At 41.9% G+C, this 17,725-nt stretch overlaps 1 protein-coding gene across 2 annotated transcripts in view; it reads left to right on the top strand.

Annotated features, from left to right (window-relative positions):
• The window catches only part of PLAGL1 (PLAG1 like zinc finger 1), a 47,784-nt gene that overhangs the window by 9,945 nt on the left and 20,114 nt on the right, over positions 1-17,725 (top strand). For both annotated transcript variants that reach the window (XM_076333763.1, XM_076333762.1), the window contains exon 2: positions 10,559-10,601. In XM_076333763.1, the coding sequence (XP_076189878.1) occupies positions 10,583-10,601 (19 nt within the window). In that variant the 5' untranslated portion in view covers positions 10,559-10,582. The remainder of the gene's footprint in view (positions 1-10,558; positions 10,602-17,725) is intronic.

Below are 17,725 nucleotides of genomic sequence, written 5' to 3'. Positions count from 1 at the left end.
GGCTTCTTGTTTGAGTAATGTGCACGAAGTGGCACAGGATCGCAAGGAGGTTTGTATACCATACAATTACCGAGAAGGTTTCCAGTGCAGACCTTGGAAAGGCAGGAGTCTGATTATAACTCTGTGTTACAAGCTGTCAGTATGGGAGAGCAAGAGATTCAACTGATCCTTAGTTGACAGTGGGGAGCAACTTTTTGCCTCTCCTTTATCTGAGAAACAGTTTACTGTGCTGTATATGAATGGTGATTCATTGTGTGGAATCTGCACCTCTATCTACTTTTATTCAACAGTAACCTGTGAGCCACAATTTGCGGATTTTTTTGAATCATATGGCTTCATAATCAAAGGAAAAATTAAGGAAACAGCTAAGTAATATTTGGGAATGTGTGTAGCTTTCATTAATCAAGTATATATGCAGTATTTGGAGGATTTGGATATTTTTAGAGTTGTGCACCATAGGCATTCTGGGCACCACTATAAAAATATAACCCCTAAAACTAACATACCCTTTAAGAAAAGGCAATAAAAAATCACTCCTCAAGTTACAGTTTAATTCCAACAGAATTAGTTCCTGATGATTTAACGTAATGGCTCCATTTCAGTAAATTAGTTTTAATAGTTGCCCCTTGCATCTGTAGCATATGAAGTGGTAGATTGCATTTTTCAGGCAGTATCCCATTCCAGCCAGTCCACGTGTGCGAACGGGAGTGAAAGGACGTGGGTGGTTTTGCTGCCAAGTTTGCCATTGGCAAATCCAGCTGCTGTTGGCAGAAAATCTGAGTGTACAGGTTGCAGCAAACAAATTGAGGGATGTGACAGGCAGCTGTTATCCAGTACAAGGCTTGTGGCGTTTAATTAAACAAATCAGCTACTGTTGTCTCTCTACCTCGAGTATTAAGTTCTTAGTGAAAACTCTTGGCTTATGCTTTAGTTTTGAGTTTTGAGGATGTATTAGTGTTATCGTTGCTTACTTCAGACAGCTCAAGCAATTCTCTGAGGCCTTTAGGAGTGGACAGAGGAAAGAAAACATTTGTAGTAGCCAAGATGCTGTTAACAAACAGTGGGTCATATTATGGAAGAGCATTAACTATGTTTTGATACATAATTTATGTATGAAGACATCCAGCTTTTATGAAACAGCTAAAGAGGCAAAGCTGCTAAACCGATTGAAATCACCATTAAGATCATATGTTGCATCTAAAATATCTGTAAAAATACATACATTGTTGACCTGAAATCCTTTTTCAGGTAAAACTTCCTCAGTTTTACTAGTTTCTGAATGAAATGGTCATTTTACAGCGTTGAAATGTAAAGCTGCTGAAGAGTTAGAGCAAGACTCTGAAAGTGAAATTTGACCAAATAATTTGAATATTAATATTTACATAGTATAGCAGCAGCATTACACACTGCATTACATTATTGAAATAGCGCTGTAGGACGCGTCTGGATGATGTTGTAGGTATGTGCAGAGTCTGTGAGCATCTGAGGCTGGGAGGTTTTAGATTACCATGATCTAAGCAAGATGTGCGAGGTAAGGTGTTGGCTTCCAGATGACAAATCTGTTTTTATGGTTTCCTGAAATTTACGGACGTTGCTGAAGTACTGGCTAAATGTGTATCCTTCTTTCTGATCATGGGAGTGGCTGTTGCACCGTGAGGGAACTTGTTGGCCCCTCTGTCTCTACTGTGGGTTTCACTCGCCGTGTTTGGAAAGCTGGCGGCTGCTAATGAGTTTTATTTGTAGTGAGCTTATGAAAGGAGAGAGTGTTAAAGCCAAAGTTGTCGTAAAACCTTTTTTGAAGCCGCAGGAGACTTGTTGACTCTTTGCAGTAGGCTGCCTGAGGAGGATGCAGGGAAGGGAAGGAAATCTCCCTGCCACCAGCCTGTCCAGCGGAGAGGAGTGGCAGTGCCCTTCCTGAAATGAGTGTTGGGATGCAGGCCTGAAGCGATGTAAAGGGTTTAGCCAAGGTATTGAGGGAGAACAGGAAAAAGTGATTTTTCAGGTGACCTCATACAAGTGGGTTCGGTGTTTGTTTTGTGCCGGTTCAGTCCTGAGTTTCAGCGGGTAGACCAGAGTCCTCTCCACAGGCTCATTGAAATGGAAATGGTTTTGCTGTGGAATGCAAATTATTTTAGGAATGTTCCTGGTTCTTGAGGCTTTTTAAAACTCACACTTTTAAGATTTTTTTTTTAAGCCTATTTTAACCAATTCTCATAACAAAACAAGGATCCAGAAAGATGATTGGTGCCTTGACCCTGACCCAGCAAAATACGAAGTGTAGGTTTGTCTTCATGTGTACAAATAGTTCCCTGCAAGTCAGTGGTGGAAGGACATGGGAAATGCAGAAATGCTTTGCTGGATCGAAATCAAAATGCTGAGTGCTTTGCAAAGCCAAACAACAAGAGCAGCCCTCAGTAAGGCAGGCTGGCATGAGATGCTATTTGGTATCGTTCCCTAGGGATTTGTCTCCCTTTTGTTACTATTGCTTTTTAAAAATACTATTTAATAGCACTTCTTCTGTTATCAGGGCACTGGACGTGGGCAAAGACTTGTACTTGATGCGTTGTCTGCCATAGGTCTTTTGCTGACCAAAATAGACCAACATCAAGTGATACAAGGCTAGGAAAATTATGATGTGAGACAGTGCCATATTTCAGAACAGGAAAAACTTGCTTAGAAACACGGAGTGGGATTTATTGGTCTTTGTGTTTCTGGTATCGGGACACAGGATATAAAATGGATTTACTTTTAATGAAAACTTTTTTGCTTTAAACTGAAAATAGACTTGGATAGATTTGGTGCATATCTGGACCATATTTGATGATGCTACATGTTGAGGTGATTGTAACCAGGTTAGAATATTGATTGGTTGGTGCAGGGAATGGAAAGGCAGGACTTTTTTATGTATCCAAATTTAACACTTAATATAGCTTTGGCAAAATAATAGCCAACTGATCCAAAAATTGCATAAGTCAATAGGATGTCTTATTGCCTGACCTCCTGAAGTCAGTGGAAACTGACAGTGCTCTTGGTTGCTTGCATACCAAGGCATTTAATCTGTAGAGATGTGTATATAGTTATAAAGTTTCCTTCAGCAGCAGGACTAGTTTATATATTTGTATAGTATTTGTGTGTGTGTGTACACACTTTAAAACAATTATCATGAAGGTATACAAAATATTCTTAGTAAACACATTAGAGAAAACGTATCCTTGAGTGCATGACTTTTATCCACCCACAGTCTGCCTTATGATTTTGTGCACTGTTCTTTTACATCTGCATAGTCCTTTGTAAAAGAGACAGATGTTCCATATATAACTTTGAGTTTTCATTATTTTTTACATTCACAAATATGACTTACATTTGAAGAACTTCTGCAATATCAGCGAGCCAGATTTCTGGATCAGGGACACAAGTGTTTATGTGTTATACTGCTCAAGTTCTTTGCTTAATCAAGGGAAAGATGTGGAATCCTGTACATAAAGAAAAACATTATGATGGCAAAAGAGTTATTCTGTTTTATAATTATAAAATAATTCCATGATTTGAAAATAAGATGTAATTTTGTAGAAGTACAAGTATATGCTATTTTATATGATAAATTATAAAGTGATTTATAATTTCATGTTTTCTCCAGTGAGGGACTTTACATGTGGTAGATACAAAATGCATGGAATTTCACTGTTGGACATGTTTGATGAGTTGTGCTTAGCGTGTACCAAATCCTGATTGTGGATGCACATGTGGGACTAACACAAACTTCAGAAAATCTAGACAGGCTTCTCTGAATGGAGATTTTGGCCCTGCATATTCATTTTTCCCTGTTAGTACTCTGTTAATACTTAAATAATTTCTATATCATTATGATTTTCCTTCCTGTTTGTGAATTCAGGAAAAGAGAAACTATGTCAGCAGAAATGCAGTTAGCCCAGCACGAGCATTAGCAGTAGCTGAAAGAGAACAAGCAAGGACCCCAGTGGAATGCTAATGCTGTGTAATAGATGCTGTCTCCTGAAGGTGTGTTTTCCTCTGATGGATGCAACCTGAGGCATGAGGTATGCTGAAAGTTAAACCCTGGCAACGGATTTCTGTAATGGGGGAAGAGAGTCCTTCCTGATTTAATCTCAGTGTAAGTAGGTTAAGTGTGGTTTTCCTGTCACATCTTTGTTTGTGTATTTTAAAGACATCTGCAACTGTATTACTTACCATAGATGACTTGAAAAAATGCTTTTACTTGCGTTTTACCTTTACTCAGTTAAAATGTGATAAAAGGTACTTAGATAACAACGTCATCTACGTGGGGCTGTTGTGAATCTGTAAGTGGGTTGTCCTGGATGTTCTTCAGAGTATCTGAAGTATAGCAGTGTCCCCTTTTCAGCTGCACGAGTAAGGTGGACAGATGACTTCACAGCGTCAGGGGAAGAATCTTCACAGCGTCAGGGGAAGAATCTTCACAGCGTCAGGGGAAGAATCTTCCGGTGACTGGTTAACTAATGCATCTCTTTGGCATGCAGCGTGAAACCGAGGTGCATTTTTGAGCCATATAATGTCAGATCATTAGAAAGAGTATGCCTGTGCTGACAATTGTCATTGGTTTTTGACATTGTTTTTGTGCAGAAAGCAATGTAAGGAATTCTGTAATAACCTCTGAGGGCGTGGCGGGGGGGGGGGGGGGGGGGGCAGATGCTGACTGGTTCAGAACAGCCATGTTTCCGCTCACAGTGGATTCATAATTCAAAAGCTATGATCCAGGTCTTTGTCTCTGCACGGCATAGGTCTCTTTTGCAGACAGTATGTTCTCTTGTCATCTACAGATGGCATCATGATGTGACCATAAAGGTATCACCCACAGTGTCAGTGTGGCAGTATGAAAGCTTTTCCTGTTGCTGCCACTTACGTCTCTTCCTACACCAGTGCCTGCTTTTCCTCTGGCTTTCTGGGGCATGATGCCAGGGAAGGTAGATGTACCTCTTCTGGAAGAGAGTCACGTCAGCAGAAGAGCTCTGTCACATGAACCCATGTGAGAATGCTGTGGTGTTAGGTGCAGGACAGCTGTCTTGAACAGTTAGTTGTAGTCTTATGTTGCAGATGTTGCAAAGGTCCCTCACAGAGCAGTTTCCTGGCCTCCCTTGCCATGGAGTTTGTCATCTCTGGTGAAGATGAACTTCAGGGTCAGTGAAGCACACTGTGGTAAAACTGTGTCATCCTCCTAGAAATCTGCAGTGACCTGCAGTGGATACAGGACTTTGGGTGAGAACTGCATTCAGAAACTTCAGACAGGTGTCATCATAGTATTTTCCAGGCACAGGAGGAGTAGAAAGTGGAGCCTTTGCTGTCCCTCTTGCTGCCTCTCAAAGCGAACCACTGGTAAGCAAGGTAGTTATCAAGGCCATTGTTGGCAGCCTTCACGGATGTCTTATGTGCATCATGAACAGCCCCAGAGGTCCTGTGCGGGCTGGTTTCCCTTGCTGTGCATTTCCTTGTGGGAGTCACCTTTCCTCTGGTGCAGCAGTGACCCCGATTCTCATGTAGGTCCTCCTTATGGACCATACCTAGAAACTGGCTGTCTGATTTCATTACTCCCACGTCCTCTGCATCAGAACAGAAGGGGTAACAAGCGTTGCCTTTCCTACTGTGGACCCTGGATGTCCCAGGGCAATCCCACCACCATAATGTGTACCCATTCCAAGTCACACATGCCCACAGTGTGCCCACTACAGTCACTTCTGAAACACAAAATGCATAGTCTGTAAATTTGTGGCAATGGTGGAACAACTAAGAAAACCAAAGCCTAAAATCCTGGCTCCTACAGAAATGTACTCTGCAACATGTCATTCTCCTTGACAGGCAGTACAGAACCCATCCTCACTTCCTCTAACCAGCACATAACCACTTTTCACCGCCACAAAGCATTGGGCTTTTCATCATCCAATGTGCCTGTAATCACTGTTTTGCTATCTGTAGACTGTTAACCATCTATTATACTTAACCCATCAAGTCGTATTCAACCTAAATGCATAAGCTAATTTCCTGATACCTGAAAGCCTGTAAGAGCCTCATAAGGCTTTGCCTCAAATTTTCAGGGCTGCAATTTTCAGGTATGGGAAACATCCCCCACTCTGCTCCTCCTCCTCTTCTGCCCGTTCATTGATGAGAAAGGACAGTATTTAAGAGCGATGACAAACAACAACTTTTGGCTGTGTGGGCAGCACAGCAAATTTGGCCGATATACCTGCAACACTTTATATAAAGGTCAATGTGGTACGTCAATGTGGTTTACAAGGAGTGAAAACACAGAAGATTTGCCAATGGGACTGTTAAACTGAGGCCAGCATGGCCACTGGCCAACCAGCTAAGTTTAGATTGACAAGTGACTGATGTGGCCAGAAACCACCAGGCACTGTGCCTGGTTGGCACAGCATAAGTGGCTGCCATGACTCTGCACGTGTCGGAGCCCCCTTGGTTGAAGGGCAATACCCTGTGCAAGAGGTGCCCTCATGCACTGGAGGGCTGACCTTGAAGCAGGAATTTATGGTGGTGGTTTTCTGCAGCTAGGAAGACAGGCAGTTCTGGGTCCACGTTGAGGGTAACTGGGGAAGAGCTGGCATAGCTTGTGAAGGAACTTGTAGTTCTGCTTACGCTCCCTTGCCTCTGCAAATACACCTTGCTGTGCTTATCCTCACCCTGTCAGAGATAACGTCCTGACTGACTGCTAGAAGAGGAGCAGTTCCTTGTGTTCGCGCACCTGCTGCTCTGTTGTTCTGCAAGTGGCTTGTGTTGCAGTGACTGGGATGCCCTCACAGAGGTGTTCCCTCTTGGTCTGTAGTCTCTGTGTCCTCCCCAAGGGCTGGACTTGGGCACTACGGGGTCGCTGCTGCTAATGCTGCGTCATCAGAGGACCGTACAGGGGGAAAAAAGAGAAAGTTTCCCAGGATTTGATGGCCTGTGGAGAAAAACACTTTGGTGATTTATGGTTATCCTCTTCATAGTGCCCTCATTCTCTGTGGCAGATCTTCTGCAGCAGAGTCTTGTACCTTTGACCACGTCCTAGGAGGGCTGTTAGGAGGAGAGCTCTGTACAAGGTGACCTGCCTGTACTGGTAAGCGCCTTTAGTGCCATGAGGGGGAGCAGGTAGATGGCAGTGTCATGGACTGATTCCTTCCTGGCTCCAGACCACAGGAGAAGGCAGCCCTGTCAGCATGGGCAAAAGGGATGGGAGGGAAGAGCCAACCTGTGCAATAGCACTTTTCTGCTGTGGTTTTTGTAGCTGCTTCTGAGTAATAAGTGAATGGAGAACCTCCTCATGCTTCTGAGAGCTGCCCCCCACCCCAGGAGCAGATTAGCCTTTTGATTGCAGCAGAGGTGTCTCATAGGTATTTGTGTTGCTCTGGACCATGCTACTCTTCATCTGAGTCCCTCTGATGTCATTCTGACCTGTCACAGTCTCCGTGCCAAGAGGTATGGTTTTCTGTCCCAGCTAGTGTATGTGTTCCTTCTTCTCCATGCCCCCTCCTCTACCACCAAAGTGACACCACAGAACAATTCAACCAAACCTTAATTGGGGTGTTCATGGACCACAGCATCACTGGAACATGGCTGGATGGCAGACCTGTGGGGGACAGGGAGAGGCTGGACTGAGGCTGGACTTTCTCATGACAGGAGGCTGCTGCAGACCAGATGTGGGAGGATGAAGGTATACTACTGACTCAAACCACATGGATGGGGAGAGCTTGTTGTGTTGTGGTGGTTTACCAGGTAATTGCCCTGCAGATTGAATGCCAGCAAAATTAAATCATTTTGCCTAGTAATTCAGTGCGGGGATGAAATCTTTATTAGTTGATGGCACTGTTTTGACAGTGACAACATGTAACCTGCTGTGTCTGGGCTGGACTGGGAGATGACAAAGGTTGGTGTGTGTACAGTCACATATGGATGTCGTTGAAGTCCACTGTTCCCTCTGCAAGGCCTAAACTCTTAGAAATTAACAGCACAGACAAGTGCCTTGCTCTCAGCCAGAATGGAGTCAAACTGCAGAGTAGTTCTTTTGCAGAAAGAGTTTTCTGGCCAGTGAAAATCAGACTAGGACACTTGCTGCTTAGAAAGCCTGCTCTCAGCATGGCTGTTTTCAGCTGGAAAGAGGACTCACTGATGTCCTTTTAGCGTGTGGGCCCCTTTACTGCTTCTCTCTCACATCTACACACCATCCCAGTCAGAGACAAAAGCCAGTTTATAAGCTTGTATGTTCACCAGAGGCAGCTGTTTTGGCAGAGGACAGAGGTTACAGAAGAGAAGTTGATGTGCTGGCACTTGTGTTTTGTGCCTCATCCGCAGTCCCCTTGATCTCAGACAGAAGTGATATACCAGCAGCCTGCCTGTTCTCTGCCTGGTTTCTTGTAAAAATAGACAAACTGCAATACTGTAGGACTTGATTAATTTGCTGAAACTTAAGTGTCTAGTGCTGTCTGAGATGCCCTTGGTAGCCCTGCCCTGGCTTCTAGCTCCTGGTCCAGGAGGGACTCTTTTTCCTGTATGACCAATATTATAGCTATCAGCTTCACGTGGGTGCATCAGATGACCTAGGGCACCTCAAAAGAAACAGGATGCTTGTGCATGGGCAATTGAAGCGTCTTTCCTTGAAGTGTCTTCCCTGCTGAAGGTCTCTGATGAGCTGCTCCCTGTCAGTTTTATCCCACTGATGTTAGGGAATGTGTGCAGTCCAAAGGTGGGAGGAATCTTTTTGGTTTTGTGTTGAAAATACAAATTTTCTGCAATAAAGACTACAGTATATCTGTCAACTACCCCTCACCACCCACCACTGCAAATCGCTCTTTAAAATGCAAAGCTTGTACTTGTCTTCTGTTTGGTGAAGGCAGCATAGGCTTGAAAGACATCTTTTAGCATGTGGGAAGGAAAGACCAGGCAGCTCTTCAGGTTTCGACATCAGAACTCTTCCAAATTCCAGAGGACAGAGCATCTATAAAATATATTTTCTTTACATATTGTCTTTTATGCTAGGATTGACAATTTAAATCCTTGGGGGTTTGATTATATTGTGATGAGACACATGGTAAGATAGCAAGTCTGATTTACTAACTTTGTGTGTCTTGGTCTTGGGTCTGTGAGCACTTAAATGAGGATATATAAGTTTATCAATTGTTAACTTGCTAATGTAATCAGCATATTTGTTATGTTGCCCAGTAATGATGATCTGTAGGTACATCACTGTTGAGTAAATGCTGGGGGAATGCTCAGCATGGCTTCTTTTGTATGCAGGGACAAACGGTGTGTCCTCAAGCTAAGATGGCAACTTAGGTGCTTGCAATGGGTCACTAGAAGTGTTATCTTCGTCTTCTCAAATGTGAAGATGGCACTATAGTGTGCTCGTGGATTTCAGCAGATAGCTGGGTCTCAGCTTCCTCATCCTGCTTATGGGCAACCTGGCAGAGTAACAGCTTCTTCCTTGGCAAATTCCCATCAGCAGGCCACTGACTCCTCTCTGCCTCATCGTGCTCTGCATTCACCTTATCTTACCACTTCTTTACTCCCCTAGAGTCTGTTTCCTCCTCAGTTCTCATTATTCTTTGCCATCCATTTTTCCTGTCATCTTTACTGCCTTCTTCCATACTCCTCTTCCCTCAGTTCTCCCAACCAGCTCCGGTGAATTTGGAAGTATCTTACTAATGATCTGTATTTTTTAAAATGAAGATGTTTTCTTTGACCCATTTCAGTCAGCAACGAAATACTGTTGTCTTCACCAGAGTCAAGTTTTCACCCTAAATCATACACATACACCTTCAAACACTGCCTGAAATTTTCAGGATATGTACAGGACACAACAAAATGGCATAAGCTGATGTGATTCGTACTGTTACTTGCATGCCCCCTTACTGTTACGTGCCTTATTATTTCTGTTGCTCCAAGTAGCCTTATCCACACATTGGGATCCCACTGTGTTGGAGACTGCTCAGACAGCTACAGAAAGCTCAGACTCTGCTCCTACGTGCTTACAGTAAAATTTCACTCAAAAACCAGCAGATGAATGGGAAAGGAACAAGATGAACAGAGTTCAGCAGAAAGCTAGAAGTCTCCAGAAATCTTTCAAGAGAGCAAATAAAATGTCTTGTCCTATATCTAGTTAATATTCCCTTTGACTTTGCAAGGGTGAGGACTCTTAAGATGAATACCAGAAATAGCAGGCTTAAACAGAGAATGGCCTGCAATGGGGTAAAATATATGGTGCCTGAAAATTCTCTTTTAATAATAAATGTTAATGAAGATGTGGGATACAGCGAAATGCTTTTAATTAAAATGCATTACATTAATATTGTCAGTTCACATTGTTTGTGAAATGAAGTGGAATCATATATTAAGGAGTAAAAAATAGGTGGATTTACTCTTTTCCTCTACAAATTGAAATTCTTCCTTGTTAGATTTCCCTAGATATGCTCTCATTTCCTAAAGAACTAAAAAATTATGCGTATGATAACTAGCATGAAATTTAAACATGAATAGTGCTAGTTCAGAAAACTGATCATTCTTTTTCATTTATTTTATGTAGGTTTCCTTTGCCTGATCTGTAAACATGTCCACAGACCTGCTATGTAAGTACATTTCCGTCATCCCACAGTGATTTTTTTGTACCATGTGTTTTTATCAGATTCCCAGATGTGCTCATGATTGATGTCTTTTATCTTAAGTATAAAGTCTGCTTTTACATTTGCGTTTCTTCTGAGACATCTGTGGAACAATATTACCATTATAACCAACGGGATTATTCTTGGAGTAAAGCATGACTTAATATGAGTAAAATTGTAAAAATCTGGCCCATGTATAAGAACAGACTGGCTCATTGAGACTTAAAATTACAATTCTATCTAAAATGTTTTATCTGTCTTTGGCACAAATACTATCCCAGCTTACTACTGAGTGATGTGCTTGGGTTTTTTTAATCACTTTGTGAATTTAACTCCTGTGTTTCCAAGGCATCATTATCCAAGTCACACCCAAATCTCACGCTTCATCACTATTACCCATCCTTCTTTTTCAACAGCAAAGAATATACAAGTGGCATATCTTTATCCTTTGCTGTCGTAACTACCACAAAAATCTACTGCTCAGGTCTCCCCGATACTTGCACTCTCTTACTCCAGCCTAAACTATCTGCAGCATTAAGCACATTTTCTATGCTTATTTATCTGATCTACATGCTTTCTCTTGGAGTCCCTTCAGTGCCTCAGCTGCCATTTTTTATCATTACCTCCGAGGGCTGCCCAGAGCAGTGCAGTATAAGAGAGGGGAATTTCAGAAACCTGTTTTATCAGTCTCCAATACTTCCTCAGAGAAACAAAGAAAACAATTTTTTTCTGGTCAATAGCTGTAATCAGTTAATAAATATAAAACCATCAGTGGCTTACTGGCAGATAGCAGCTATCTGTGGAGGTGATATCTGAACTTCAAGTTATTTGTCAAAGTGCATTTTTGGAGCTTTATCTGCTAACTGGCAATTTTGGGGCATGCTTAAGTGCCATTTAGATACAGGGAGAACTCTAAAATGAGGAATGTAATATGCCTGACTGTATTGTATACAACAGGCAAAACTGCTGTCAGGAGTGAAATGTTAAAGAAAGGAGAAGAGGGCAGGGTGACTGCTTAGTGGTCCTGGTCAAGATCACTTAAGACTCCTCAACTCTACTCAGATGTTTAAGCTGGTTTGACTGTTTTAGCTAATTTATGCCCTGGCAGTTTCATTTTTCTCTCTTCATCTCAGTGTCAGCACCTGTCTTGTGCTTTTCCTAATGATCAGTAGGTTAGAGAAGTTGTCACCTGAGTAGAGGTTGAAGGAGTTGGGTGTGTTCAGCGTGGAGAAGAGAAGGCTCAAGGAGATCTGGTCATGGTCTTCCAGTACAAAAATGGTGGTTATGGAGAAGGAGGTGGAAGCACTCTTTCCCCAAGCATGCACCGTGACAGGACAAGAGGCAATGGCCACAAGTTGCTTCAGGGGAGGTGCTCCTGGATGTAAGGGGCATTTTCACCGTGGGATCAATTAAACATTGGAATAGGCTGCCCAGGGAAGTGGTGGAATTTCCCGCACTGGAAATATTCGAGATATGGCTTGACAGGGCCCTGGGTAATGCTAATCTAAGGGCCTGCTTTCAACAAGAGGCTGGGCTAGTTGTTTTCCACAGGTCTCTTGCAACTTAGATAATTCTGCAGTTCTGTATTTCCTTGTGTCCTCAGCTATCTTCTGTGCAATGATCAGTCATCCCTACCACCCTGGTCTTCTCAGTTATTGTACGGCTTGTGCTGTGGCAGGTCCTGTGATACTTGGTCATGCTAGAGGGATAGACGTTTGTCTTCTCACTTAGAGACGTGTGAATAGCCTTGAGGCAGTACCAGTGCTGAGGGGACTTTCCAGGTTCCAGCTGGTGGGAGTACACATGCATGTGGGTTCATGACAGCCAGGTAGTGCCTTGGAAAAATGTCAGTGCACAGGAGAACGCTAAAGAATAACATGGCAAACCTATACAGATGTGAAGTGGCTCTAGATCTTTATGTCTGTTTTTATATAAATAAATAGTACAGAGCCAGCCCATGAGCTTAGTACTGGCCTGTGCTAACAAGCAACACCAAGGCGTGTTTTGAGGATAACATCTACGAGGCTCTGTTCCAGGTAAGGAATTTGGATGTAACCAAACTGTTTGTGGGGGAAAAGGGAAGGAGGTGAGCAGCGTTTAGACACGTGGAGCTGATGCCAGGTGGTCTCGGCACCAGGAAACAGTCTCTGGCTCTTACTGTTTAGTAGTAGACATGTAGCCTAACCACCCAGTCCCTAAGCCTGACCACAGCATCATCTTTCACTACTGCTTGGTTCAATACAAGGTCAAATTCTAGAATTAAAAATCTTGTTCCAGGTCACATTAATGAAGACTAAATGTGTAATTAAAAAGAAAAAAATCTAACCAAACTGGAACAAAACCACTTAGATTCCTAGGAAAAAACCACTGCAGTCTGGGGCAAATTGCACAAAGAAAATGTCATGGCTGCACAATACAAGGGCTGCTGCAGCTAGACCTCAAACTCCAGCAGCTAAGTCTTCAAGCCTGTGGAAATAAACCGAAAAAGCTGACATCCCAGTGAAGTTTCGGCATGATGAATTTGAGGTAGCAAGTGTTTCTCTGTTTTAGATGGAGAAGCTAAGGGAAAAAAAGAGAGAGAAGTTTATAAAATGTCTGGCAGCTACTGAGGCTCGGACGGTCAGGGAAGCAACAGACTTCCCTTGGAGCTTGTTTTTCTTTTTATCCTTGGATGAACTAGCGTGCAGTATATTATGCTGCCTGAATGTAGGGGTTTGTCACGGTTAGCACCAGGGGCTGTCCCGGGAACGTAGGAAGGCGACGCGCGTGAATGGGGCACACGGTGGTCGGTAGGGCTCGAGCCCGCTCTTTGGGAAACCTGTCGCTGCTCCTCTCGACCCGGCTGGCCAAAGCCGTGCAGGAAAGGAGGTGGGTCTTTGATCTCTTTGTTGTAGCTGCTCCCTGGGAATTTGCTGAAATCAATGCCCTGTTTTCCTGAAGAAATGAATGGCTATGCCTAACTAGCTTTGTGAAGCGCGGGGGAATTCACCGCTTCTGTTTATTGACAGCTGAAAAGGAGCACATGGTGCTGAATGGGTCCTCTTGGGGAAACAAAACAGAGCGGAGTTAGACTTAGTTGAACACAGGGGCATTTGGAAAAGTCTGCTGAAGGAGGATGGCATGGTTCCTGCCACCGTGTACTAGCATAGCCTGACTTTTTACTAAAAATGCCATTTTAAATAAGGTAAGGATTGTTTTGATTTCCCATACATGGTGTGCTTATGAAATGTTTGCATTTGTGTTCTCGAGTGCAAGAACAATGTTTGAATTGTATTCTGTCATGGGAAACACTTAAGTGACTCTTGTGCTGTTTCTAGCCTCTGTGTATGTTCGTTTGTTCTTTATCTAATGGTGATAAATGAATATGAAAAGTAATAGGAAATAATTTGGTATTTGGGTCTTGCAGTCAGGTCCTGAACATCAGTCATTTATATAGGGTATTATATGCAGTTCTTTATGTCTTTGAGAATCAGCCGAATTGCATCAGATGATTTCTTGACTGGTACAAATCGCTGCGTTAATACTTACGCACAAGGCAGTGACTAACAAGTGGGCCTTTCTGGCAGAAAATCTGGGAATCCAAAAGCCCTTGAAATGTAAGGATATATTTCCAAACTTCTGTTTCTATGCATAGACTCAAGGCAAGAGATGGACTTACCACTATGCTTGCTGGTTTTAGATGTACAGGTTTTTTTGTAAAGACAGCAAAGAATAGCAAGAGGAGGATGATAATGAAGAAGCAGTATTTTCTTCATGTGAGTCCAGAACAGTTTATCAGACCAAAGGAATTTGGTGTGTAATTCATATGTAAATTTTCTACTGAAAACAGGAGTTTCTATTTTAGTTTCTGTGGTGACTGAAGAAAAAGGTTTCTGAGCTCAAGTAGCTACAACTTTCAGGTGTGGCCAATTTATGACCACAGGAAAAAAAGTTAAGTAATGTCATTTCTTCCTTTGTCAGTTTAAGTGTAAGGGCAAGCTCCAAACGGAATAATCACTGTCACGTGAGTAGGAATTGCTGGTTTTGTGTTGCGAACCTGTTTCAAAGTACCTGTGTGTGCGTGCAGTTGTTTGAAAACTCTTGATTAATCCCCTCATTTTGGGGGAAGTGCTTGGGAAGTTTCACGTTTTATCAGAGTAGTTTTGTGTTCCTCAGTCTGGCATTTTTGCTTTGGGTGACTTTGAGCTAGTAATCTTAGTAGTTTTGTCTCATTTTGCTCTTCTCTGCAGCAGATAACTGATCTGTTTTTCTTGGAAGCATTGGGGCTCCTTATGCAAACATGCCTTCTTTAGAATACTTTGCTATCCTGAAAATGAAAATACATTGCTTAACTGCAAAGTGTCAGCATTGTTGCTTGTAGCGTCTGCCTTTAAATTTCCAAGATTTTCAGAGGGAAAAGCAAAAAAAGCAAATGCATTTATGATTTTGACAGAGGTAAAAACATTGAGCTCAAGCAGGCTGATACTGATGTTTGTGAGCTCTGTTGTCATTATTGTTATCCAAATGTGTCAAGAGTGTTTTTTGACCTCACTTATGTGTATTTATACATGATAGATATTGGAAGGCGCTAAACTTTAAAGCTAATTTAAAGTTAACACTGAAGTTGGAAAGGAGATATATTTGTAGGTCATTTTAATGCTGTAGTCTAGATGTGTCATGAAAATGCTGACCAGTGAGGGTTTCTGGGTAGTTGTAATGGTGTAAATAGAAAAGAGTTACAGTTGTGGAAAGCTCAGCTGATCAGAGCTATTTTAATTAGTATAATGGAGAAGAAAGTCGATGATTCATGTGTGACATGGAAGGTGGCATTTGCTCTCTGTTACTTGGGCGATAAGGCAAGGCAGAGTGTGTTATGTTTAACTTACTGGACTGTGTTTAGCCAGAGGTGTGTAGGGAAGTACATGGGGATGTTTTGGCAAGACAGTTGTCCCTTTGCCTCTTCTAACATCGAGGATCTTTATAAAATATGAATATCGTTGTGACCTATTGGCAATGTTAAAGTGGAAGGAGTATAAAATAATTGATTTCCAGCCAATAGAGTAAGATATACCCAGTACAAAGTGGGATATGTGATCATACACAGCTCTAAGTAAATATGCATGTTAAATGACCAGGGTTATACAAATACATATCTGAGGAATGGTGCATTTCCCCCAAGGTGATGCCTTTACCATCTGTTGATCTTGTTCTTCGAGCTAGGAAAGTATGAAAATGGGAACAAATTCTTTGCAATTTTGCTTTGCAAGGTTGCTTCTTAGATTCTAGTAATAGAGACCACTGTTATTTTTATTTTTGTGACTTTTGGAAATAGTTTAAAGAAACTACAAATTAATCAGAAACAAATGTAGAAAAAGTGTTTGGATTTTATTTAATCCCAAAGTGAGATGACTGTCAACAGGAGAATAAATAGGGCTTTATGGAGATACATTATAATCTGAATTTAGAGTGCTTCATCTGCAGGAAAAAATCTGCAATTTTTTCTAAACGCACAAATTTTTGCAACTCTTAGATGTAGTTCTCCAATAATACTCTATAATCACGTACTTTGTAATTCTCTATTTTAGGGAACTAGACTCAAGGCTGTCCTTATGCCTGAGGAGAATAGTTATTGTAAGGGAAATGTACTATGCTGCTGCCTAATCTGTTGCTGCCAATTTTATTATCCTTTCTTAATCAGTCTGTTAAAGAAGCTCAGGTGGACATAATCTCTTTAGTACAGTATCAGTCAAGACGTTAGATAATTATCTTGTGGTTCCCATTGAAAGTCTTTTAGAGTAGAAAAAAGAAGCATCTGTTAGATCTCAGGAAAAAGAGAACAAGTAAATGGAAACACAGTACGACACTTGCACGTGTGAGTATTTTTTTCAGACAAATACGTTTCTGTGTCTGTTCAGCAGCAGAGCTTCCCAATGTCTATGTTTTTTTTTAAAGAAATCACATCATGGCATAAAAGAGGATAATAATTTAACAGGAACATAAAGGCTAAGGATGAGAGTGTCCTCCCCATTTTGTTCCCAGAGAAGCTGGGAATCGAGCATCCTTTTTCTGTCGGAAATTAGGCAAGTAATGACAGAAGTTGTTGGCTCTGTCCTCTGTTATGAAGGTGATGCATAGTAAGAGCTAAAGCTGTTCTGCTGCACTGTTAATGACCCTTCATTTACAAAAAACAATGCTTTTAAAAGAAGACTCCTACATTTCAGTATTTTAAATATATGCTTTAGGATTCATTAGTCAAAAAAGAAATTAACTTCTTTTTTGTTCTCTTGGGTGAATTGGAATACCAGTAGGAGGTTTGGACAGTTCAATGAGAAAGTTAACTGATTTTCCAGTTTTATTCAGACTTGGTTTCCACTGAATGTAATATGGATTGAAGTGTTCTTTCAGGATTGGTCCTCCAAGGTCTCAGCCCCCACCAGTCCTAAGTCTCCATGTATTTACTTCTCCACACAGACTTCCTTCTTTCATAATGTGGCTACTCGCACACCAGTAGAGCCGAGTGTACGGACTTCTACCTGCAGAAGTTTTTACACTGCGCTTTTATTCCCAGTAGCTGTAGCTTGCTTCGTTTAGTTATAACTGCCTCTAAAGACCTCAAGTTCTCCAGCTGCAGGATGAGTACAGCATCTCTTTGCTCTGTCATGCCAGACTTCCTCATTTTGTCCTACAGTAAACTCATATTTCCTTCTCCAAGGTGTGTCTATCTGCTTGGTTCTTTCTACCTGTAAACAGCTGGAAATATATCCCAGCCGCTAGTGTCTTTGCTGGGAAAGTTCCTGCAAGTCCATGCTGAAAGTTGTGTCACAAGCGGAAGAGCAAGAATCGATTTGGGCTGGTTTCCTAAGGAGAGGTGGCTTTTGTCACTGAGCCCTCCACCAGTCTCCTCCAGATGACATCTGGACTTGGTGGCCAGTAACAACCAAGTTCAGTGAAGGAGAGAGACACCCAACCTATGGTTCCCTTTTAAGGGAACGTTGAAAGGGTTGGAAATATTTCAACTAATTAATACTAAGTATTAGTCATTAGCATCCCTGCACTTTGTTTATCAGAATTGAAACTGTGGTGTTGACCTGCTATGAATAAAATTGTCAGCT

This window comes from Aptenodytes patagonicus, chromosome 3, assembly GCF_965638725.1.
Source record: "Aptenodytes patagonicus chromosome 3, bAptPat1.pri.cur, whole genome shotgun sequence".
Classification (NCBI taxonomy): Eukaryota; Metazoa; Chordata; class Aves; order Sphenisciformes; family Spheniscidae; genus Aptenodytes; species Aptenodytes patagonicus.
Note: the sequence above shows the minus strand (reverse complement) of the source record. Positions and strands in the feature narration are given on the sequence as shown.